The sequence below is a fragment of the Cheilinus undulatus genome, linkage group 7, assembly GCF_018320785.1.
Source record: "Cheilinus undulatus linkage group 7, ASM1832078v1, whole genome shotgun sequence".
In the NCBI taxonomy this organism is placed as follows: Eukaryota; Metazoa; Chordata; class Actinopteri; order Labriformes; family Labridae; genus Cheilinus; species Cheilinus undulatus.
In genome coordinates, this window is record NC_054871.1 from 51,203,939 (window position 1) to 51,227,971 (window position 24,033).

Below are 24,033 nucleotides of genomic sequence, written 5' to 3' on the forward strand. Positions count from 1 at the left end.
AACAACAAAGATTCTTTATCTTCAGCACATGAATACACAGCGTCTAAGATCTGCTGTTTGTAATAGCAAGTTTCAACTTTAATCTCAAAATTGTATTTCAACTTTATTCTCGTCATTTCAACTTTAATCTCAACCTGCCCAATATATATTTTTTCCTTTAAAGGTTGCCCTAGTCCTCTTCCATACTACAGCTGATCAGAGAAGAAGAGAGGAAATCGAGCATCCATCCTGTTAATGTAGAAACAGAGACGTCTGATGTTAAATCTGAACCTCTCCTGGTACTTATAACTGAAGAGAATAGCCTATATGTGTCAAAACTTTGTTAACAATCTCCTACGCAACCTCCACTTTTATTTGATCGTAAAGAGCTGCAGAAAAAGCCGCATCGACCATAAAAAACATAACCACCCCCCAAATGACAGAGATGCTGATCCGTATAGGATAAGTATTACCTGTTGACCTCTGTGTGCTGAAATATGGTCGATAATTTCTGGAAATTTTACTCTGCACATGGTTGATGTAGCTTCAGTTTTTTCTGTGTCCTGAAAAATGTGCAATTATGACTCATGCCATAATTTTAGCAAGGTGACGAAATACAAGTGTGCTCTGGTAGACCAGCAGGGGGGGAGAGGGAAGCACAAAATAGTCACTCCAAATGTGGAAACTCCTCAGTTTAGGCTTCTTGATGTCAGCTGCTGAGTTTTAAGGTTTAAAGACTGGGCAGCTCAGGGCTTTGCCCGATACAGAGCAAACTGTGAGCCTAACTCCTCAAAAAGATGATCTTGGTTATGTTGTCTAAAAGAATCCCATCTTACCATGTCTTATATGTATTTGTTTGTGTGCAGTGATGGAGCTTCTGTTCAGCGAGGAGCTCGGTTTGGTTCTGGAGGTTTCTGGTCGTCACGTTCAGACCGTGTGTCAGAGATTCGGTGACGGCGGTGTTCAGTGTCGTCGTGTCGGCAGAACGGTCGGCTTCGGACCAGACGCTGAGGTGAGAAAATAAACTTTAGAAGTCCTGGTGGCATTTCAGAAGTGGAGTTTTAAAACCCAGCGATGGAAATGCTAACCAAACTTAGCCTTAGATCAGCCTGGAAACAGATGAAGAAGCAGAGCTGAGGAGGGCCTCAACCCTCCTGGTAGACAAATACAACATCAGTCATCTATGCCTTTATTTATGTTAATGTATGTATATTACTGTCATTAATATCATCAAAACTGATGAGTTATAAAAGAAGATGCATCCCTAAAGAGACATCGATCAAAGAAAATCTGACCACATTCATTTATTGTACTAGCCTTTAACATGCTTAGCTCTGTTGTGAAAATAACATGGGACCTATTGGAGAATGGCTCATCTCTGAAGCTAGCATCTAGTGGTCACTAGAGGAACAGTAGTATTTTCTCACTTCCTGTCATCTTATATTAACGCCAGAGTTTTTTTTTTTTAATTATTATTTTGTCAGGAGAGATGAAGGTGATGTTTCTGGTGTTTCAGGTCAGAGTTCGTGTGGATGGACAGGAAGTGCTGAAGGCGTCTCTACCCGAGCTCCGAGGATTATGGGAGGAGACCAGTTTCCAGCTGGAGTGCCTCCAGGCCAACGAGGCGTGTGTCAAACAGGAAGAGGCGGGGCTTGCCAAGAGGACACAGCCTTTCTTCAAAGTGTCGTTTGAGCCCTCGGAAACACTGATCATCAGTGAGCTGAGTAAGAGCAGATCAAATCGATTAAGACGATAAATGCACAGGGAAATCTGCTCCTCCATATGTAAACAAACTGAAGTATTACTGGATTTGATTTTTCTTATTTGACTGTGAGGACTCTAGCTGCAGAAACATGAACTCTACAGTATTTTTCCTGCGTTTTTTACTTTTGAAATGTGGTTTTGTTGTTGTAGGTGACCGTCCTCGGGTCGCCGTGATCAGAGAGGAAGGAAGTAACGGAGACCGAGAGATGAGTGTGTCTCTGCACATGGCCGGATTCCAGGTTTCTATTCCCCTTTTCTTCTTCCTCTGATGATAACCCAGTGAAGTTCTTATAACACACAAATGCAGGAAGATACTGGAGCACATGAGTCAGTTTAACAAGTTGCAAAGGATTCATGCATCTTCATCAGAGTCAAACTCTCTAAAGATGTAATAAAAACAGTGCCTGATGTTTTAAATGTATCTGTGTGCAGGTGTGTTGATGTGTTTGACTGTATTTGTTGTGCAGGTGTGGGATGTGACCATGCAGGATCTGTGTTCTGGTTCTGTGACTCTGGACTCGTTCAAAGCGGTTGTGTTCGTTGGAGGTTTCAGCTACGCAGATGTGCTGGGATCAGCTAAAGGTAAACAAACATGCCTGTGCTTACAGATCTTCTGATCTTCAGCGTTATTAATGTTGTGTTATTCTCACAGGTTGGGCGGCATCCGTTGCTTTTAATTCCAAAGCGAAGGCAGAGTTTGAAACTTTCCGTCGCCGTAGCGACACTCTGAGTCTGGGCGTGTGTAACGGCTGCCAGCTGCTCGCCCTGCTGGGCTGGGTGGGCGAGAGAGAGGAGGGCTCAGGTCAGAGGAAGAGCCACAGAACTTACAGTGTATGATAAAGACAAAGAGAGCTGATAGTTTTAAAACTCCTTCTGATTGGTCCACAGATGGGGATGTCGTCCTGACTCATAATCAATCCGGACGGTTTGAGTCCCGGTTTGTGAGCGTCGGGATCCAGGAGTCTCCTTCAGTGTGGCTCAGAGGGATGCAGGGCTCTGCTCTGGGAGTGTGGGTTGCACACGGAGAAGGTGAGTCCTCCACAATCACATCTGTATGGTGGCTTTTACGGCTGCCACGCAACCCCTGATTCTCTTTGGGATGCCGGCTGTGACTTTCCTCTGTTCTGTGATTGTATTTTGGCTTGCATACTTAATCATTGTCCTCTTCACTATCACTATGATGGGGTTAAAGGCCAAGACAAGACCCACATAGGAGGAACGAGTAATGAAGAAACCGTCACTACTCATTACTGTAAACAACAGATGCCGGCCTACACAAGGATTTCTCCTCACATCCTCACATTTCTCAGAGTTTTGATATCTTGTGTGTTTTTAGTGTGACATACATATAAAGCTAACCAGTGTTAATCCAGTAAGAACAGCATGCCTTTAAAGTCAGGATTCTTTCTCTGTTTAAACTCTTAATCAAAGATTAATTTCACTAATAAACTCTCTCCTCATCCTCTCAGGTCTGATGCAGTTCAGAAACCCCCAGGCTCAGGACCGGATTGTATCAGGTGGTCTGGCCCCCCTCCGTTACCTTGATGATCAGGGTCTTCCCACTGAGGAGTACCCTCTGAACCCCAACGGCTCCCCGCTGGGCATAGCCGGGCTCTGCTCCAAGGACGGGAGACACCTTGCCATGATGCCGCACCCGGAGCGCTGCACCCTCAGCTGGCAGTGGCCCTGGGCCCCCAGGGACCTCAGAGCGTCCCTTACACTGTCGCCGTGGTTACGTATGTTTGAGAACGCCGCGTCCTGGTGCAGAAATACGCCCTGAGAGAGCGTGTGTAATCCAGTGAGCGCTCAATTCGGTTGTTTTAATGACAGCAGAACTTCATCATGGCACTGTTTCTGATATGCACTGTGAGAATGGGTTCTGTTACATCCCTCTGCCTCTAAACTGCCTCCTACTGGTCATCTTCATTCTGCAGCTTGCATGTGTGTCACATTTGTTTTTGAGGAAGTGCACAGCCAACACAACTAACATACATCTTACAGCAGGCATCATTGGTACATGTAGATGTGGTAGTGTATCTCCAGTGTATTACTGTCTCTGTGCAGTATTATTGTAATACTCTGTAGTTCTGTGTAATAAATCAGAAAAAACTTACTTTCTGTGTTTGTGATGAATGAATAAATAACACAAATGCTAATAAATATTCTTTATCAAGTAAAAAACAAAGTTGTACATAAAAATATTACAAGATACACTGCAGGAAATATACTGATCAGACTGAATCAGTGTTAAACTGAATATTATACAAGGATTAAAAAAAATGCAAAGCAATAAAAAAAAAAAACAAATGTATGTACATAATAATACACTGCATTAGCACTTTGCATCAGTCCAGCATCAGGTCTCCACTTCACTACCTTCTCCTGATTGCAGAGTGTTCACCAACTGTCGGCCTGTTTCTGGCGCCATCTGCTGGTTGATGTTTATAACACAGGTGAGGAGCAGGACGACCACCACTAGGTCGTCCAGGATGCCCAGCAGCCCACAGAGTGAGGAGTCCGTCTCCAAAGGGGGTGTGGGAGAGGAAGAGGGGGAGGAGATGGAGACCATGGTTCCTATGCAGCAGAGAGCCACTCTTAATAAAAAGAGCCACACCAGTCCTCCCATACCACCCAGTCCTCGGACAAGGACCTGCAGCAGGAGGGGGGCGTCACAGAGGTAATCTGTTACCTGTAAGGAGGTGAAGGAGGAAACAAAACATTACATAATTGACATGGTTATGCATTTTATCTATTTTGAACCTGGAAAATCAAATCCTAAGGCTTTGTAAGGTTAGGGATACACATCATGACTTAAACTGATTAAAGGGGACATATTTTCCCCTTTTAAGACAAGTTTATATCAGTCTCAGAGGTCCCCAAAACATGCCTGTGAAGTTTATTGCTGAAAAAACACTCCAGAATTGTTTTTTTTGCGTGTTTAAAAACACCTCTGTTTCAGCTCTGCTTAAATCTTACGGAGCTGCCTGACTCCGCCCCTCTCAGGAAATGGGTGCGGCTTAATGTATGTGGCTCTCCTGATGTGCATCTCATCTGGGAGCTGAGAGGAGGGCAGAACTTTCTTCCTAGAGGGGGGAGGCAACACATCCTAGGGGCGGGGCTAACTTCCCACATGACATCATGAGGAGAAAATCTGAGAATGACTTATTTCAGCACATTTTCTGAAAGCTGGAAAAAGAGAGGGAAGGATGGGAATGGATTTTTTGGATACTTAAGGGGATTGTGGCACATGTTTTTGTTAGAAAAGCCTGAAAAAAGGGATTTTTGCATAATATGTCACCTTTAAATTTTGTTTATAGATGCCCTCCATCTCGCTGACACGCTCTAGTGAAACAGGAAGGAGGGGAGGAAGAGCTGAGGGATGGTGGAGGTGAGTCTAAAGATTGGTCTGAAAATCGTGGTCTTTAAGGCTACACAAAGAAATCTTCTGAGAGAATTTTAAATCAACAGAGATGAAAGATTTCTGTCCGAAGGTAACCGATTATCTTTCATCAAAATACTTTATTTTAACAGTAAAAGAAGTTAAAGTTGTGATTCCTGTCCGAGGCTACTGACCCTGCGCGGCGCTCCGGAGTAGCGTTTGTTGTAGTCGGTGATTTCCACCAGAACTTTCTTTGACTGGCAATCTGATCGACTGTCGCTGAAGAGATGACACAGCATGCTGACCTAAAAATCAGAAAATAACAGTTTACGTTTGTTTATTCTCCTTACTCTGAGCTCGCTGTGTCTCCATGGTTACATGTTTACCTTCTGTCTACAGAGAGGACAGCTGATGGCATCCAACCACGAGCCGTGTCTCCAGTACGCCATCAGACAGGGAGCTGAAAGACATATCAGTCATCAGTTATATCAGATAGTGAATTCTATGGTGGCAAAGAAGGTCAACTGCAAATGCATTTCACTCAAAGAACTAAAAAAACTAAAAAGATTTACACACACACACATTTAAATGAGTGGTTCTCAACTGGTCTAGAGTCGGGACCGCCTCCCCCTTAACAAGTAAAACCTGAAATAGCTTAAAGATGTTCAACTATAACCAAATGAAAATTGCACAGTTTGGACTTTAGATGGTAGAAAAGATGTGACAACAAAGAGATGGAGACATGCCCTTCAAAATAAAATCACATCATCCACCCAGACAAACTCTGCGACCCAGTTTTTGGTCTTGACCCAGTTAAGAACCAAGAACTTAAATAAATGTGAAAATATTTATAGAATGCAAAAACATTTACATAAATGCAAAAAAAGATAAATAGAAAAAAATGAGTAAATGCACCAATACATTTTAAAGGAAAAATATGCTAAAAGCCCCCAAAACATTTGCTAGTTGCAAATATATTTAATAAAAAATATGTATATTTCTGTTAATACAGAAATGTTTAATAAAATGCAAAAAACCCAGCTCAATTAAGAGGTATTTAACAAAAAGTGAAACCATGTCACTGAAAGCAACACAAATAAACAAAATGTTATTCTTATAATGCAAAAATTATTTATCCAAGAAACAAATAAATGCCATATATTTGACTAAACGCAAAGATATAAAAAATAGATCCCACTGAAAAGATAAAACAAGAATTGGAATATAAAAATATATAACAAAAAATAAAAACATCACTATATGAATAATTCTAACATTTAATCATAAAGATATCTTAATATAGGCATGTTACGTTAATCTTAAACAAAAATCACACAAGCCAAAAGGATTTGATAGAAATGGGAGGTGGGGGATTCACATAATAGAGAAATATTTATAAAAAAAAAATCATTCAACTTAAAAATATTTAACAAACATTTAATCTAATTTTGAACTGTGTCATGAGACAGAAAAATTTATCTCACTGCAAAAAAATGAGACTTTTTCATTGTATTTAAATGTAATCATTAATGTTTTGCGTTTCGTAAACCCTGTTTGTGTTTAATGAAATGTTTTTGCAGTCGACATTAAAGGGCTTCCATACAAGCACGGGTTAAAGTTCATATAATGTGTCGTACCACAGAAGAGGTGACCACAGTTGGTCTGGACGGGGAAGCTGGCGGTCTGCAGGCAGACGGGACAAGACTGAGCCAAGTCCTGAGCAGATGACGAGAAGAAAACAGCGGAGAAAAGTTTTCAGTCTTTAAAACACAGTTGGCTGAGTGCTAGACCCTCCACTGCCCCCTTATAGTGAAATCATGACCCAAATTTCCACATTTTTAATAACAACAATTAATTCAATGAATAGATGTCACAGTTTGGACTCTAAATAGAGAAAAACATACACTAAAAAACACTGAACAAACTTTGCATGGAAACGTTACTTTACTCCATTTTACTGTGATAATGTGGATTTTTGTTGGGTTTTTTAGAGTTTGAGACATGACAACATTATTATGGGAAAACCATTATTCTATAAAATATTTCTATCCAAGATAACAGAATAAATAAGTAAAACAACAATAAGTGTTTTTTATCCAGGTGCCACTTTGACCTGCTAGAAACAGCTTTGTGGCCCACTTTTGGGTCTTGACCCACCAGTTGAGAACCACTGCTTTAGTATACAACTCCATTTCCTAAAAAGTTGGGATGTTGTTTTTTTTTAAATAAGAATTTGGATTTTGAAAGATTAAAACGCCATATTTGATTGACAACAACAGATCAGATTGGACTTTGATAGGATGAAATCAGACATTATTCATCACACAGGTGTGTCCTTCACTGATAATCGTGTTTACTTCCTTACCTGGTGGCAGCTCCGACATGACTGTTCAGGTGAGCATAACGCCAGTCTCGATGACCACAGGTGACCTGGAGGAGCTTCAGAGAGCGTTCGATCCGGTCTACAAGGAGACAACCATTATAAACTTAATGTGGAAACACCTCATAATAATTACACATTATTAACATTAATAAAGCATTAATAAACATTTAATTCATTATTCTAAAGTACATGTATGAGTACATGAATGAGTTAAAAATGCTTTATCGATAATGAGTCAAGTATTTAACGGCCTAAATTGTGTCCTGCTCCTGCTCATCTAGACTCACCCTGAGCCTTACCTGGATTAACATAAGGCTCACCTGAACTAAATGAGGTACACGGAGACCTACCTGGGGCTGTATGGTCTAGACTAAGATGAGACTCACCTGGACTAAAAATAGACTCTGTGAGGATCACCTGGACCAAAAGCAGATTTTGGTAGACTAAAGAGAAGAGCACATACCTGTTCTAAAACTAAACTGACCTGGGCCAAAGGTAAACTCCTAGAAAACTCCAGCTCTAACTAGTAACTCACCTGGACCAACCGAGGACACACCTTTACTCAAACAAGGCTGACTTGGATGGCAGGTAGACTCAGGTATAGTAATGTGATGCTCACCTGGACTAATATCAGACTCACCTAGGATCAAAAATAGACCTAATCTGATTAGAATTAGACTAGCCTGGACTCATCTAAAAATGGCTTACCTGTGCTAACAGTAAACTCTCTAGGTCTAAGAGGAGACTTACCTGGACTTAAATAAGAAGAACCTGGACTAACACCTGCGTATAAAGGACTCACCTTAACAGAGAGTAAAGTCACACAGACTAAAATAAGACTAACCTGGACTAAGACTAGACTTGCCTACATAGAAGAAGAGCTCACCTGTACGTGTGTCGGTGCATGGCAGGTGTAGAGCAGGTCCAGTGTTTGGTGTTAGGAGGAAATGAAGTGCAGCCTGAGAGCATCACTCTACGACATAAAGTGTGTCTGCTGTTACTGATTAACCTCGTCCAGTAATATCAGCTGCTTCCCTCTTAAAGATGCACACACATCATCACAGCTATTATAAACCTGACACATCTGCGCCAGCTTCAGGATCCACATCAAGACCGCTATATAGACTGGAGAGTAAGTTAACGTAAATCATGTAAATCATTACATGGTAAAGATGCCCTCCACCCCACATCCCCCCAGCCCCTCCTCATTCTGGTCTGAGGAAACTATTTGGGTCACATGACTTTGCAGCAGCAGAGCAAAGCAGGACGGTCCTGCCCACACTTTGTTTAAGTAGGTTAGATCTGAGGTTTCAATCATTTACTCGGCTAGCTCTGACAGCAGAGTGGCTGCAGGAGCCATGTCCATGTCATAACTCTGCTAAATGGTGTTACAGTATAGCTCTGCTTAATTGTAACATCATATGTGCTACAGGCTTACATTATTGTTGCATTATAACTGGCTGCACAGAGCCATATCCTTATCATAACTCTGCTGCAATGGTGTGTTACTGCACAATATAGCTGTCTTGTCATCGCAGTGTGTATGCTACAGTATTACAATATTATTACATTATAACTCTGATGGCAGCATGGCTACACAGAGCCATGTCTCTTTATGGTCTTTAAATGAAATGCAATTCAGTTTTAGTCCCATTTTAGTCATTTCTACCTTTTTTTGTTTTAATCTATTTTAAGTCAACGAAAACTCGAAACATTTTAGTCTAGTTTTAGTCCATAAAAAGTCCTCGCATTTTAATCTTTACTTTTAGTCCAAGCATTTATTTTCTCGCCTAAATCTAGTACCAAATCATGGTAGTGTGTTCTCTGCACCCTGTCAAACCTGGGGTCCCTGCTTTCTACAGCTGAGAGACAGAATAGCTACAGATACATTGTATTTTGTCAGATTTACCCACAGTGGAGAAAAACCACAGACTTTGAATGTCCAACGAAAACAACATGACATTTTGATCTAGTTTAAGTCATTTTGACAAAAACTAAACTTAGTTTTGTCAGTTTTAGTCATCACAGATCTATTTTTGTTCATCTTAGTCTAGTTTTTGTCATGGAAAAAAAGGCCGCTGTCGAATTTAGTTTTGGTCATAGTTTTAGTCGATGAAGTTAATGCTGATCTTCATCCGCTTATCCAGAGCTGGGTCACAGAGATAACATTCTAAGCAAGTCCACCCAGATGTCCCTTTTCTCTGTGTCATTTTCCAAGGAAAGAGGAAAGTGTTTCTCCTGCACTGTTACGTTAGTTTCACTTTATATCAGAGCTCTCAGCACATTTTTTTTATTCTTTATAATTAATCTCTGAATTTCTGAACTTTGTTATCATTGAAATTGACTTTTTGCCACATTCTGAATATAATTGTTTTGTATTTAAAAATGTTTTTGTTTCATTTTGCATTTCTGTCTAAAACAAAGGCTAGTTTACTCTAACATAGAAAAAGGAACTTGTTGCAGATCTGAAAATAAATGAACAGTAAATGTTTGATAAACTAAGGCACGGATGTGACTTTTCCACTGAGCTGGATGGATTAAATAAAATGTTCTGAAAGTATGATAAATATATGCTAGAATTATGGACTTTAAAGAATCCATTTTAATGCATTAATTCTGACAGCCCTAGTTATAATTAAACAAATCTTTGGCGTTATGTATTTTATTATTATTAAATTAAAGGCCCTGCTAAATTATGTCATTATTATAATATCATAACTATCAGTATCAAGGCTGATAATGTAGAATAATGTAGCACATATTTGATCAAATGTGCTACATTATTCTGGTAGATGAATCTTTTTTTTATAACTGCTACAGCTGCAAAAAAAAAAAAAAAAAAAAAAAAAAAGCCTGTCACTCCTGCTTCATTGTTCCACTATTATTTTATTTTAGGCTTGCTATATGACATTATGTTATTATTATGCATTTAACATGACCTATGATCACGTTAGTATTACATTATATCAACTTTATTTTTATATTGTAATGCTGTAATATTATTCAATTATTGTTGCATGGTGTTAGCTGCATTTTTCCACTATGCATGCTTCTTTATTAGAATATTATTGCATTTTAACTTTGCAGAATTATTGTATTATTATTATCCTATAATATTATTATTTTAGCATGTCTTGCTGCACTTTACGCAAATATTTTATAAACAGCAGATATTTTTAATCAAAGAAAATCTTATAAAAACTCTTTATATGAAATAGAATGCAAACATATTACTCTAAATGCAGCAATAATTACCAAAGCTCCTAAGACATTTCACTTACAAAAAATATTAAATAAAAACACTTTTTAATATGAGAGTTTTTTTAAATTACACCAAAGCATTAAGCTAAACTCAGAATATTAAGTGAAAGTAAAACATCTCAACTAAAGCAAAACAAATGAAAGGCATTCAAAAATATTTAAAAATTGATACAGAAATAGATTTTACTAAATATTAAATATACAGTGCAGCACAAAAGTAGTTAATGGAATGCAGAGCAATAAAATCAGAAGTCTTAATAATTTAATTGCAACCCAAAATACATTTTCTATCTGCAAAAACATTCAATTACTGCATTTAAGAAAATCCTCGAATGCATCAATACACAATTAGAATGCAAAAAATTAACAACAATGAAATAATAAAAGTAAATATGAGGACATCTCACTTTAAATTAACACTTTTTACATTGTTATTTTAATGCTTAGTACTAGTATAAATTTTATTTTTATTAACATTGTTTTTTTTTTTTAATTATCATTATATGCCCTTAATATATTAAAGGGATGCTTCAACATTTTGGCAAATTCGCCCATTGCCATAATCCCTATAGTCTTACTAATAGGTTCTTTACCTTTAGTTGTCAGTGCAAGCTATTTTTAGATCGGCAGTGCTGGGCTGGGCTGCTCTGCTAACGCGATGGGGTGGTATGGTATGGGGTATTCTGGCTATTCACCACGCTATGAAATAATCATGAGACACGACAGAGATGTTTTAAACTACACTCCAGACATGGCTGCTGCACTGTGTCACTCCGCCCAGTGGTTTACTCAAGAAATAGTTCAGAGTATTTACTTCATGTGTCGTAATGTTACATAATTATACGTTATTATTTCATAGCGTGGTGAATGTGCAGGTCACAACTTGTCCACGAGAGCGTTTTGGAGTTGTTGGATTGTGTATTTGATGAGTTTGATGAGGGAAAGCCGGGATACCATAAGACTCCATTGCGTTGGCGGAGCAGCTCCTATCTCAGCACCGCGGATCTAAAAATAGCTTGCACCGACAACTAAAGGTAACGAAGCTATTAGTAAGACTATAGAAATGATGGCAATGAGCGAATTAGGCAAAATGTTGAAGTATCCCTTTAAAGGGGACATATTATGCAAAAATGCCTTTCTTGGGTTATTTTAACAAACATATCTGCCCCAGGCCTGTCCACAATCCCCTCAAGTACCAGAACCCCCCCCCCAACACACACACACCCACACACACACACATACACACACACACTACTTCTCAGGAAATGTGTGGTAAAACAAGCCGTTTTCATATTTCCCCCCTCATGATGTCATGCAGGGAGTTAGCCCCTTCCCCAGGTTCAGTTGGCCCTCCCCACTTGGAAGAAAGTTCCACCCTCCTACACATTTTGCACTTTAAGTGTGCTTCATTATGACTTTATTATAACATTAGCTCTTCTACATAGCTATATTATTTTTAATTCATATCCCTGCTACATTATTACATTCTTATTACATTATATTATGAAGCATAACACTAAATTATTTAATGATTATAACACTATTGATAACATTATATTAAACAATTCAACATTTAAATAACAAACTCTATCTTACTTAGAAATGATGCTGTGTTATTCACTTTAAATTATTATTACAGTAAAACATAGAGGTATTATTATTACTTTGGTTTTGCTGCTGCCTGTCTGAGTTTTTCCATGTTTAAGAGGTAACCAAAAATAAAATACAAAATAATGGTATAACAGGATAGGATGACATTTAGGGCGCCACTCATGGATGGTGCAGAGAAGCTAAAAGGTCGCATTTTTATTTTCTTACATAAGAATGTGCTTTATTATTGATTGTTCAACACAAACATTATTAGATGATTTTATTGTAACGGTGCTATATCAATAGATGGAACTGAACTATGATCATAACTTACTGTAATGCTGCTCCTTTATATATAATACTCACATTATAAATGGGCTGTATAAATAGATACATTATTGTTACATTAAAACTCTACTGTATTACATTTTTATCACATGCAGCGTTGAGTCATGGTTTCTCCTCCAGCAGTCAGACAGACAGACAGACTTTGATTGATCTAGTGATTAATTGACTAATTGATTGATTAACAGATGGCTAAACTTCAGTCAATGTTTATTTGCTGACTGCAGGCTGACCTCAGATAGCCGCTTCAGGAGGGTTCAGGTCATCTAAAAATAGCTACAATCAGTCAGGGGGTCAGGGTCTGTTATGTGTGTGAGTGGGTGGATTGTAATGGGGGGGGGTATGTGTAAGGTCAGCAGATAAACTGGCGAACTCCTGCAGGTGGGTAAAGTCCAGTGATCTGTCAGCTCATGTCAAAGTTTGGTCATCTTAATAAAACGAAAATAAGGCCACATGCATGCGCCTTCTCTTCATCTCCTCCTGCATGCTGCTCCTCAGAAAAAAGCTGACGTGAGATAAAGCAGCCAGCGTCTGCGGCCTCACCCTTTCAGTCAGCCACACGTGAGAGATATAAAACAATAACAAGAGGTTTATTGGGCTCATCATAGAAATGATTTACCATCAGAGGAGCAGATACACTTTTACTGGAGTGGCTGAGCAATCGCCGATTATAAGGAAGATTACATGTCTGTCTGAGCTTATATTTTATATATTTGTGTTGCTTTTGATGCCCGTAGTACCCTGGGAGGTCTGGAAGGCTGCCATCCAAGTGTTTTTTCAAATAAATATATGTGATCCCCTTTGGCTCTGTCTATAAATGAGTGTCTGCCTATTACTGCAGGAAGGAACTCTATATTCAAACACTGGTGTGCAGCACTTATGCCTATGATTGACAAATGATGAGAACATTTAAACCCTGATGTTGTAGGGAGTGTCTCTAACAGCGAAGTGTGACACATTTCTGTGTAGTGTTTGTTTCACATGAGCAGTGAGGCGTGTTTTATTAAGGAGCGGCCTGGTTTTAATCGGGGATGACAGAATATGTGTTTTATCTCATCACATTCATGCCAGACCAAAACCAAAGCTAGTTTTTCTGTTTGGCAAAAGTAGGCAGAGGTGTCATGCTCCAAGGTCCCTCAAGAAATAGTCATTATGGATGCAATAGATATGAGGCATATCTCTAAGATTGCTTTAAAGCAATAAATAAAGCATAAAAATAGATTTTTATTACTAATAGTAGTCCCTGTGGTGACCCCCTGGCTCCAACTGCAAGGTTCAAGCACCTCAGAAAGCCCCAAAATGTCTTCATACCAGTCTAATATAGTTTAATACAGGAGTGTCAAAATCAGTCACAGCAGGGGCCGGATTCTGGATTTAGGTCTAACCTGAGGGCCTAACTGGGTCAACATTTAACCATAACTGTCAAAATCATTTTCACCAGTAATAGAAAGGAAAAAAAAAGAAAAAAAAAAAACAGCACTAATGATAAATCATTTGGAAATTCAAAAGTTAAAATGATAAGTTTAAAGGCTCAAATCTGAGATAAAAATTCCAATTTATTAGTTCAAAAGATCATAACATGATACTAAAAATAGAAAAAGAATGTTTTTAAAGAGCAAATATATGAGGACAAAGCTGAAATCATGTGTTTGAAAGGTAAAAATATGAGATCAAATTTGAAATCATGAGTTTAAAAGTCAAAATATGACTTAAAATTTTGAATTGTGAGTCAGACAGATCAAAATATGGAATTAAAAAGCAAAAATTAGAGTTGAAAATGTCAAAATATGGGCTAGAATTCAAAAAGATGACTGAAAAAGTTAAAAATATGCTTAAATTTAAAATTGGGAGTGTAAAAGGTCAAAATATGATATAAAAAGTAAAATTATTCATTTAAAATATCAATATATGAGGAAAAAATTGAAATCATGTGTTTAAAAGTCAAAATATGGTATTAAACAAATAAATAACAAATTATGAGTTGAAAGGGTCAAAGCATGAAATGAAAAGCCAAATCATAAGTTTGAGTTGTAAACTTCAGATGTAAAATTGAAAATATGAAATAAAACACAAATTACGACCCCCCTGCAGACCTCATAGTGGTGGGCCAGTTGTAATACTAATATATGATCTCGCAGGCCGGATATAACCATTTCACAGGCTGGATTTGGCCCCCGGGCCTTGAGTTTGACACCTGTGGTTCAGTAAACTGAAGTGTGGTAAAACAGATCAATAAATCCAAATGTCAGTTTAGAGTCAGAAGAACAAATATGCCACCAACACTGCATCTATTTTTATCCTCTAAAGACATGTTCAGATATGAGGACGTGCTGATCTAAGAGATTTATGTTTCATATTTTGTTTTTCCTGTAGTTACATATATAATTATTAGATAATAGGGAACAACTTAGTATTTGTCTTTGCCTGGGGCCTCCAAATTACTAAACCTGCACCTCCTTGATATACCAAAACTTTTTCTTTTTTTTTGTTGCAGCAACTTTCATATCCATCAGAAACTTAGAGCATTTAGAATGAGAAATTCATCCAAATATCAGATTTACCTTCCTTTGTGTCTAAATTGTAAAAACTAACAACAATCGTTTGTTTATTCTAACATAATAAACACAAAAGCTATCAGGGACACACCCTTCTGCAAGATTTGCATTACCAGGTGTGGTTCTGGAATCCAAACTGTGGGGGTGCCCAGCTCCTGAAGACAACGCGACATGTAGAAACCAAGGATCATGTTCAGTGCTCTCTGAAACACTAATGTAACTATGAACATGATTTTTTTTTACATAAAAATTACACGACAAAATGACTATCATATTAAAGTAGAAAGCATTTTTTAGTTACAATCATCTAGGGGTTTCATTTATGTTTACTTGCCTCACTCAGATAGCCTACGTTTTTTCAGGAGTGATCTAAGGCATATGCAGAGAGACATATCTGACATCGCACTGATTATTATCAGTCTTAATTCAAAACTATAGCTCGACAATTATATTGAAGATATTTACAAATATGTGTCAGAGTTAAGTATGTGGTCTCCTAAAATGAGTCTAAAATCACCCATGTGTGTTTCTCATCTAATACAGATCTCTAATACGACGCTCACGATGAATTTTGAAAAACTGCTATAAAGTCCACCTTCTTCTGACAAATAAAAGAGCTCTCTTCTGACTTGGCTATCTTTGAGCCTGCTTAGATAGGCAATAGATTTTTCTTTATGCCATTCTTTTTCAGTTTCCTGACGACAGAAATAGGACTACTGCTGTTTTCAGAGTCTCTTTATATTTTTTATTCTTCTGTGTTTAAAGTTTTGCAAAACATCAAGTCCCTTTCTTCTAAATGTACTCAGCAGTAAAACCCCGATCCTGTTATATTTCAGATTGTAACAAATGTAAAAGTAAAATGACACTAAATCAGTTAATGGTGGAATCAAATCTGTCATAATGTCTGTTAAATTAGATTTCTCTATTTATAGAAGAGAGGATATCAGAAGTGTTTACTGTAGCTGTATACCTAAGAGTGAAGTTCCCGCATATACTGCTCAGTGATTGGTCCATGGCGCTGTCAGTCTTCATATCCCAACGCTGATTGGCTCTGGCCTGTATCTCCATTCCCACTCAACCGCCGCCTCAGCCTGTAGGCGAACGTAAACTAATATACGCAGCTGCGTCATTCACGTAGATGATACGTTGATTTAATGACGGAGGGATCGCTGCGACCCCTCACGGTACGCGTCCGGCGGTAGAGCCTCTCCTCCCGGCTGCAGGTGAGGTCAGATGCTGAGGAAAGGAGCGGACGAGCTCTCCTGACAGGTGGAAATACTTTAGCCTGAAGCTAAAATGGAGCAAGCGGACGACAACAAAGCGGCTCTGACCGACAGTCTCATCATTTGGGTGAGTTTGACGATCATGTTTCGTTGACATTGCCTGAAACCACGGAGCTGTTTACCTGTTCGTAGTTCGTAACGCTAGCTCAGGTAATTATTAGCCCTGCGGGCTAACAAACTCAGGGCTAACAATCGTATGCTAACCTTTAGCTCTACAGGCTAACAAACATAAAGCTAACCATGCAAGCCCTTTAATGAACATTGAGCTAACCGGGGTTATTCTTATCTGTGTTAGAGCTTTGCAATGTACACAAAACATATGTCGGTATTTTTAGCAGAATGCCAGTACACGATAAATATCTCCATATCGTTTTCCTCGAAGGAACAACAAATGCAAGTGCAGATCAGCCTGTGTTTGTATCCGTTTGATCCGGCGGTAGCTAAAACAGGAGCCCTACACACCCAGCATTCAGCAGTATTTTGTTCTGATTGTTAAAAGTCGCAGGCAAAATCCCACACACCGTCAAAACTGTATAAAACTATCAGCAACATTCCTGTATATGAGGGTTATCGAATTATTTGACACTCAAAATGGCCTAATCTCCAGTATTTTAATAACAATAATGTGGAACAAGTACGGTAGCTTAATGATCTTCAGCCATAGTTTTCTAATTTCTTATAGTTTCGTCTAAATGGCTCAAATATGTTGGCAACATTTAGAAAAGTAAATGTAGACTCCAGATCCACCCACTTTTTCCAATGTTGACAACATATTTGTGCGATTTAAGGCAATGTGCCGGAGTTACCATGCAATTTTAATTATCATTACATTAGTTGAGCACAATTTGGATTGTTGAAATACCTCTTTGTGGTGGTATCCAACTGGTGTAAGCATATTTTGATATTTACTAATAATATTAATGCAACTTTAGTGATTGATTCAATTAGATGATAATTTCTTATTTAGATTAACATTTCATTAGATCATCTTGTGGTCAATAAGCACAGAATTTAGCATTAGTTCTGACATTTATTTTTTAAATCATCAACATAAACCATATTGAGATAAGTGATATTTTCCTACCCTTTATTACATGTGAAATTAAATCAATATTTCCTAGAAACTCAATCTGTTGTCCAGCACTCCAATGTCTGTGTGCTAACAAGCAAAGCTAACACCACAGACATCAATCCTCTGTGGATTTAAAGTGTTAATCCAGTTAACCTGCAGATATTTGTGGCCTGTCACTCCTGGGCCCTTTTATTCACATGATGTAGCTGAATAAATGTAGTCAGATGGAACCACAGCAGGTTCATATTTACATGTAGACATATAGAGGAGCTGTTAGTGCTGCACCTGTTCCTCTGCAAACAGACACCATTCATCTACAGCATCAAACAGGCTGATAATCTGATCTGAAGTCAGATTAGCTGAGCCAATGCTGCTCAATCAAAAATTAAGATTTAGCAGGTTCTGCCAAATGTCAGATTAACCGGCACAGCAGACTTTGATAAAGTCAGTATAAATGCCAAGGATAAATCTAAAGGAAAAGACAACATGGTTTAATGTTAGGATTGCATGTTAGTGATTGATATAAACATAGATGCCGTCAGTGACATCACCTGTTGTTTTTATAAAAGAAACCCTTTATATTGGAACATATAGTAGATCAACAGTGGTATATGTTATAGAAATCTACACAGAAATGGCGTGTGAATCTTTTTTCAAAATGTAGATATCTTGTTTTCTTTATACAGCATGCATTTTAACCCTTTACCTACTGACCCGGCGCCGGCGCTGTGTTTTATATGTCCGGAGTATTATTACCATAACTCTGTCAAAGTTTGTCCGATCAGAAAAATTCCAACGGCATTGGAAAGCTGAGAATTACGGGAATGCGCACATTTATGGTTCATTACGGTACTCGCAACCATATGACATGGGCCTTCATAGCAAAACACCAGAAGTATCACGAGACTGCTACACAGATTCTCAACACCGTAACTCCTTGAAAGTTTGCTCAATCTAAAAAACTCCAACACTGACAGAGAGCTGAGAATCTGTACTTTCCGGCAACATTTGATGTGTGGTATATATATTACGGTAATGTCAAACAGCACTGCGAAAACGGCAGCTTTGGCAGAAGACAAGTGAGAAAGGAGAGTGAAGGAAGAGAGTAAAAGAAGAGCAAGCGAGAATGGTGTTTTGTTTTCAAAAAATAACGTTAGTGGCATTTGTGCGTGTCTGTCATGTGCAATAACAATATGTTACTGGAGAATGTTGAGAATGCATTTTTCCACCTTTATTTGCACTAATTGTTGCCTATGTATATAGTTATCTTTTGCACTGTGTTTTGCACACCCAGAGTCCTAGACTCAAAAAATGACTGGTGATTGTTCTAAACATGTATAGGTTCACATTTCAAATGTCAAATCAAAACTTCATGAACAATAACAAAATTTCTTCTCATAAAAGCCATGAAAAACAAATCTGTTTTTGTGTTTTTCTTCTTTTAAACTGCTGACAATTCCATATAATGTGCAATAATCATTAACCAGATGTTGAAAAGTCAAGTTCAAGTACTCCTGGGAAAAGGGACCAAAGCTTTCAGACTTAGGGCATTTCCTGACTAGTTTACAGCCATAATAACAAAATATGTCCAAATCGCTATTTTTAGACTCAGTAGGTAAAGGGTTAAGAAGAAGCTAATTTAATGCTTGACTTTTGCAGCCCATCGGTGGCAATCGTCTGATTTTGAGTTCCATTTGAAGTCTGTAATCTCTTTCATGGAGAAACTGTGCAGTAACAGCTTGTTCATCATGTTTAAATCTTCTGAAAGTACTTTAATCCCTGATGATGATGTTTTCTGCCTCTTAGATGCAGACCTTCAACACTCCCGCCCCATGCAGGACAGTGGAGGAACTGACCACTGGAGCAGGAATATCACAGGCTCTGCATCAAATGTGAGAAAATCCAAATACTCATAATTTGTAAGGAGACATGACAGGGGTGTGATGAGATCTTGCACCACAAGATATCTGGAGAATGAAACAAGATTTCTCATCAAGGTGAAAATTGTGTTGCAAGATTGATATGCCACAGACACTACAGCACCAGCTGCCATGACAGAACATAGTACCAAGCTTGAACTTATAACAACTACAAAGATGATCCTGACACTTTAGCTGATCCGTGACGTGTTCAGAAGACCGCTCCCTCCTCCTACTTGGAGCTGCACATGCACTGCAAAAGCACATGTTAATCATGTGTGAAATGAATTAAGCGCTGCTGCTGAAAAGCTGTGCAGAAACTCCTGATGAGGAAAAAGTGTTTCTTTTGTTTGTGCATGCAGGCACACTCACTCATAGGCCCAGTCTCAATGCCCACACTCACAGACCAGGAGGGCTTAGGGCTGTCCCACTGTCAAGTAATAAAGTGTGTGAGGGATCTCTCAGACTTTTTGAGCCATGCACCCTTTCTGTGAGAAGGCATTAGAGCTGGGCAATGAATTTCAAATAAAATTAAATTGTAATATGGCCTGCTGCAATTTTCAAATTGCAGAGGGTGCAGTATTTCTTGTACCTGAAATGTATGTCAAAATACCAATTTAAAACTTTACCTGCAGCAGAGACATTATGCATTACATATCATGCATGTGTTGATGTCTAAAAATACTAAAAAACATATAGTATGATAGCGGGACGGACTCCACATGGAGCACTAAAAAATGTCAACCCAAGTAGGTTCCATTGTTGTTTCTGATTCTTTCTTTATTTTGGTGGATTTTCAAACCATACACACCAGTGTTAATTTCGTCGACTAAAACTATTCATTGACAGCCTTTTTTCCATGACAAAAACTAGACTAAGACTAGCAAAAATAGATCTGTGATGACTAAAACTGACAAAACTAAGTTTAGTTTTCGTCAAGATGGCTAAAACTAGACTAAAATGTAATGTAGTTTTCATCAGACATTCAAAATCCATGATATTTGTCCACTGTGGGTAAATCTATCAAAAAACACCACATCTGTATCTATTCTGCCTCTCAGCTGTAGAAAGCAGGGACCCCAGGTTTAGCAGAGTGCAGAGAACACACTACCATGATTTGGTACCAGATCTAGGCAAGAAAAATAAATGGACTAAAAGTAAAGACTAAAATGTGAGGACTTTTTATTGACTAAAACTAGAATAAAATGTTTTGAGTTTTTGTCGACTAAAACTAAAAAGGATAGAAATGACAGAAATGTGACTAAAACTAAATTGCATTTCATTTAAAGACTAAAACTAAAACTACAATTAAAAACAGCTGCCAAAGTAACACTGATACACACCACCTACTGTATCACACTGTATATATACTTATGAACATATAAGTGCTAGGGCCCTGAAAGACATTTGTAATGTGAAAGCAGACCAGTGGGATAGAGGAGAGGGAGAGCAACCGTGCTCTGGCACAGTGTGAAACAGTCATGCCTATTGTAAAAATGCCCTACAACACAGGTGACAAACTCAAGGCCCCTGGACCAATTCTGGCCCGTGGAACAGTTAAATCTCGGCAAAATGATCTCAAATTCCAGTTCTGACTGGTCCATCAGTCTGAGGTCTGCAGATTTCCTCAAGTATAAAAATGTGAACTTATCCTTGATTATTTAAGATATCCTTGTTAAGTCACAAAATCTGAAAAAGTAAGGAGTAAAAATATTTAGATAAGAAGTCAGGAATGAGGGTAAGAAAATAATTTGTGTTTTAATTTCATGTTGTCAATTTAGCATCACACAATTAGGACTCAAACTTAGGATTTTGACTTTTTATTTCATATTTTGAGCATTTCAACTCAAAATTTTGACTTCTCATATAATATTTTGAGGTTTGATATTCATAATTCTGATTTTTAAGTCATATTTTGACCTTTTTAACAGATTATTTTGTATTGTTCCTCATATTTTCAACTCCAGACTTTGACTCCTTAATCCCATAGTTTGACCTTTTAGACTCACAGTTAAAAATTTTGAATAATATTTGACTTTTAATTTCATGATTGAAAATTTTATTTCATATTTTGACCTTTTAAACTCATGATTTTGACTTCTTTCTAATATATTTGCCATTAAGAAAACATTATTTTTCTATTTCAGTTTCATGTTTTGAACGTTTTGAAGTAAAAAATTAACTTTTCTCAGATTCTGAGCCTTTAAACTGATCTTTTTAACTTTTTTTTTTTTTTTTAAGATTTTATTTTTGGCCTTTTTGCCTTTATTTGATAGGACAGTGGATAGAGTCGGAAACAGGGGAGAGAGCGGGGAGAGACATGCAGGAAATAGTGCCACGGGCCGGATTCGAACCCGGGTCGCCTGCGTATATGGCATGCGCCTTAACCACTTGACTACCGGCGCGCCTGATCTTTTTAACTTTTTAAATGTCAAAATCATTTATCATATTATCAGTGAAGCAATGTTGACAGTTTGTGGTCAAAAAGGTGACCCTGTTAGGCCCTCAGGTTAGTCCTGAATCCAGAATCCAGCCCCTGCTGTGATTGAGTTTGGCACCCCTGCCCTGCAACATTTTGAAAGTTCTTCAATCAAGTGGATTTTCCTCATAGAAGTGAATGAGAGAAATAGAATAAAGCTCGATGTTTTTGTGCATGTTTGTGTGTTGCAGAGACCCGGCATGGTTCACTGAAGGATGGCTCTGTCGCATTAAAACAGATGTGGAAGAAAACTGGAGACTGAAGGTACAGAGCTGTCTGCTGTTAGTTATACTAAAACTTATATTCAGAACGTCTTTAGAGGGTGTCCATCTGCAGAAAGTCTACATGATTAATCGTCAAAATTTTATCGTATTTTACACAAATATTTAAAATGTTGTGTTTTATCAGATGAACAACCTGAAGAAGATCCTACAGATGGTGCTGGATTATTATAATGAGGTGGGTTGTTCTGTTTCCATGTGGTTAGTAGAAACATCTGCTGGGGTTTCATTATAAAATTTTGTAAAGATCAAGAGAAATCACAAGCCTGGAAAATATTTCAAAATACCAAATGTTTATATCCAAATGACCAATACCACAGATGAGGGTCAGTGCGATTAATTGATTAAACGACTTGTAATGTGTAAATTAGTGTTAAAAGCAGATCTTTTATCAGTTCATGCTACTAACTTTATATCTCCCTGGACTTGTAGGTCTTGGCTCAGGAGATCTCAGACTTTCCTCTCCCGGACCTGGCCCTGGTGGCAGAGCGTTCAGACCAGGTGGAGATGGGGAGGCTGCTGCAGCTTGTACTGGGCTGTGCCGTCCGGTGTGAGAGGAAACAAGGTGTGTGTGGGTTTAGTATTACAGCTCAAGTTGTAAACAAATATCTGCAGAATTCATGTGTGTTCCTCTTTTGACAGAATACATTCAGATCATCATGACGCTGGAGGAATCTGTGCAGCACGTTGTCATGACGGCCATCCAGGAGGTCAGTGCATCACTAACCCACACACTGAGTGATGCTGATGTGAAATATTTGTATTATTAGTGGGTGGTAGTTCAGATTGAGCCTCAGTCTTCTGTATGTTGTGCTTTGGCACATAAGTAGCAGAACCAGCTGGACGTTCAGGCCTCCTGACCAAACAGCATCCCCTTTTCCTCGTGTCCTAGAGGATATTTGTTCTCTAAAGTAAAAGGAGGTGGCATGGCTTTTCAAACCTGTGCTCTCATCTCTCCAAGTTTGATGTTTTTATTTTTGTGGGAGCTGTAACTCTAACTTTAATGGACAGGAAAGCTGAAGAGAGCTGGGAAATACAGGTAAGCGGAGTGGGGGAAGGCGTGCACCAAACATGCACCAGGATTAGAATCCAGTCCTGCCGCCAGTCCTGTTGAGGATTGTAGCTTTAGCATATGGGCACCTGCACCAGCAGAGCTAAACTGGCACCCAGTCTGATGTCTTAATAAAAGCAACGTCAAGTGATTGTGCTCATTTTGCGCAGTGTCTCTGTTGGTCTGTTTGGGACTTTAACAAAGGCACTGTGCTGGAATGGTTTGTCTTGAGCCCTGCACTTGAAGCGGCACTTTGAATCTTTGTTACAACAGCTTTAACAGTTGTCTAAAGGTTTAACCAATGACTGATGTGTTTATGTCATTATATGTTTATGTTTAGACGAGCTGTGGCTCTGATTGTGGTCAACGAGTCAGCTGTACATACTGTAACTCTGTACACTAACCAAAGCTTAGTGTTATTTCTGACAAGTTCATCACAAGTGCCCCCTTTTTATGTTGTATGAAGGATTTTTATTATGAAACAGCCATATCAGGAAATAAGATTGATAAGAGATGAACGAAATGTTAAACCACGCAAATTCAGTTACAAGCTGTAGGTTCTTTGCAGATGAGGTCACAGCAGTGGAGAACAACCCTTTGGGAGGGGGAATAGTAATTTCTGCATAGAGAACGGCTACCAAGAAGTTACATTGACTGCATTTACATGGACTTGAATATCCTGGTTTCTATCG

General features: G+C 38.4%; 3 protein-coding genes across 3 annotated transcripts in view; 2 read left to right on the plus strand and 1 right to left on the minus strand.

Annotated features, from left to right (window-relative positions):
• Nucleotides 1-3,846, plus strand: part of pfas (phosphoribosylformylglycinamidine synthase) — a 28,252-nt gene extending 24,406 nt beyond the window's left edge. The window contains exons 22-28 of the mRNA XM_041792213.1: nt 846-991; nt 1,496-1,703; nt 1,894-1,982; nt 2,211-2,325; nt 2,396-2,545; nt 2,632-2,772; nt 3,213-3,846. Of these exons, the coding sequence (XP_041648147.1) occupies nt 846-991; nt 1,496-1,703; nt 1,894-1,982; nt 2,211-2,325; nt 2,396-2,545; nt 2,632-2,772; nt 3,213-3,523 (1,160 nt within the window). The 3' untranslated portion in view covers nt 3,524-3,846. The remainder of the gene's footprint in view (nt 1-845; nt 992-1,495; nt 1,704-1,893; nt 1,983-2,210; nt 2,326-2,395; nt 2,546-2,631; nt 2,773-3,212) is intronic.
• Nucleotides 3,847-4,099: 253 nt separating this feature from the next.
• On the minus strand, nt 4,100-16,324 carry si:dkey-183n20.15 (RING-HC_RNF170 domain-containing protein). The gene is made up of 6 exons (XM_041790492.1): nt 16,227-16,324; nt 7,488-7,584; nt 6,760-6,838; nt 5,509-5,582; nt 5,317-5,427; nt 4,100-4,432 (listed from the first exon to the last, which is right to left on the minus strand). Exons 1-6 carry the CDS (start codon nt 16,322-16,324, stop codon nt 4,100-4,102), a joined length of 792 nt encoding a protein of 263 aa, XP_041646426.1.
• An 82-nt stretch (nt 16,325-16,406) lies between these two features.
• The window catches only part of hook1 (hook microtubule-tethering protein 1), a 32,720-nt gene continuing 25,093 nt past the window's right edge, over nt 16,407-24,033 (plus strand). Inside the window, exons 1-6 of the mRNA XM_041792349.1 lie at nt 16,407-16,606; nt 19,418-19,503; nt 22,201-22,273; nt 22,418-22,468; nt 22,723-22,855; nt 22,933-23,000. Coding sequence (XP_041648283.1) covers nt 16,553-16,606; nt 19,418-19,503; nt 22,201-22,273; nt 22,418-22,468; nt 22,723-22,855; nt 22,933-23,000 — 465 coding nt within the window. The 5' untranslated portion in view covers nt 16,407-16,552. The remainder of the gene's footprint in view (nt 16,607-19,417; nt 19,504-22,200; nt 22,274-22,417; nt 22,469-22,722; nt 22,856-22,932; nt 23,001-24,033) is intronic.

Coding starts and splice junctions, on each gene's coding strand:
- si:dkey-183n20.15 (XM_041790492.1), bottom strand. CDS start 16,324: ATGGAGATACAGGCCAGAGCCAATCAGCGTTGGGATATGAAGACTGAC. Junction 6,839..7,487: donor CATGTCGGAGCTGCCACCAG/GTAAGGAAGTAA, acceptor TCATCTGCTCAG/GACTTGGCTCAGTCTTGTCC. Junction 4,433..5,316: donor ACTCCGGAGCGCCGCGCAGG/GTCAGTAGCCTC, acceptor ACCTCCTTACAG/GTAACAGATTACCTCTGTGA.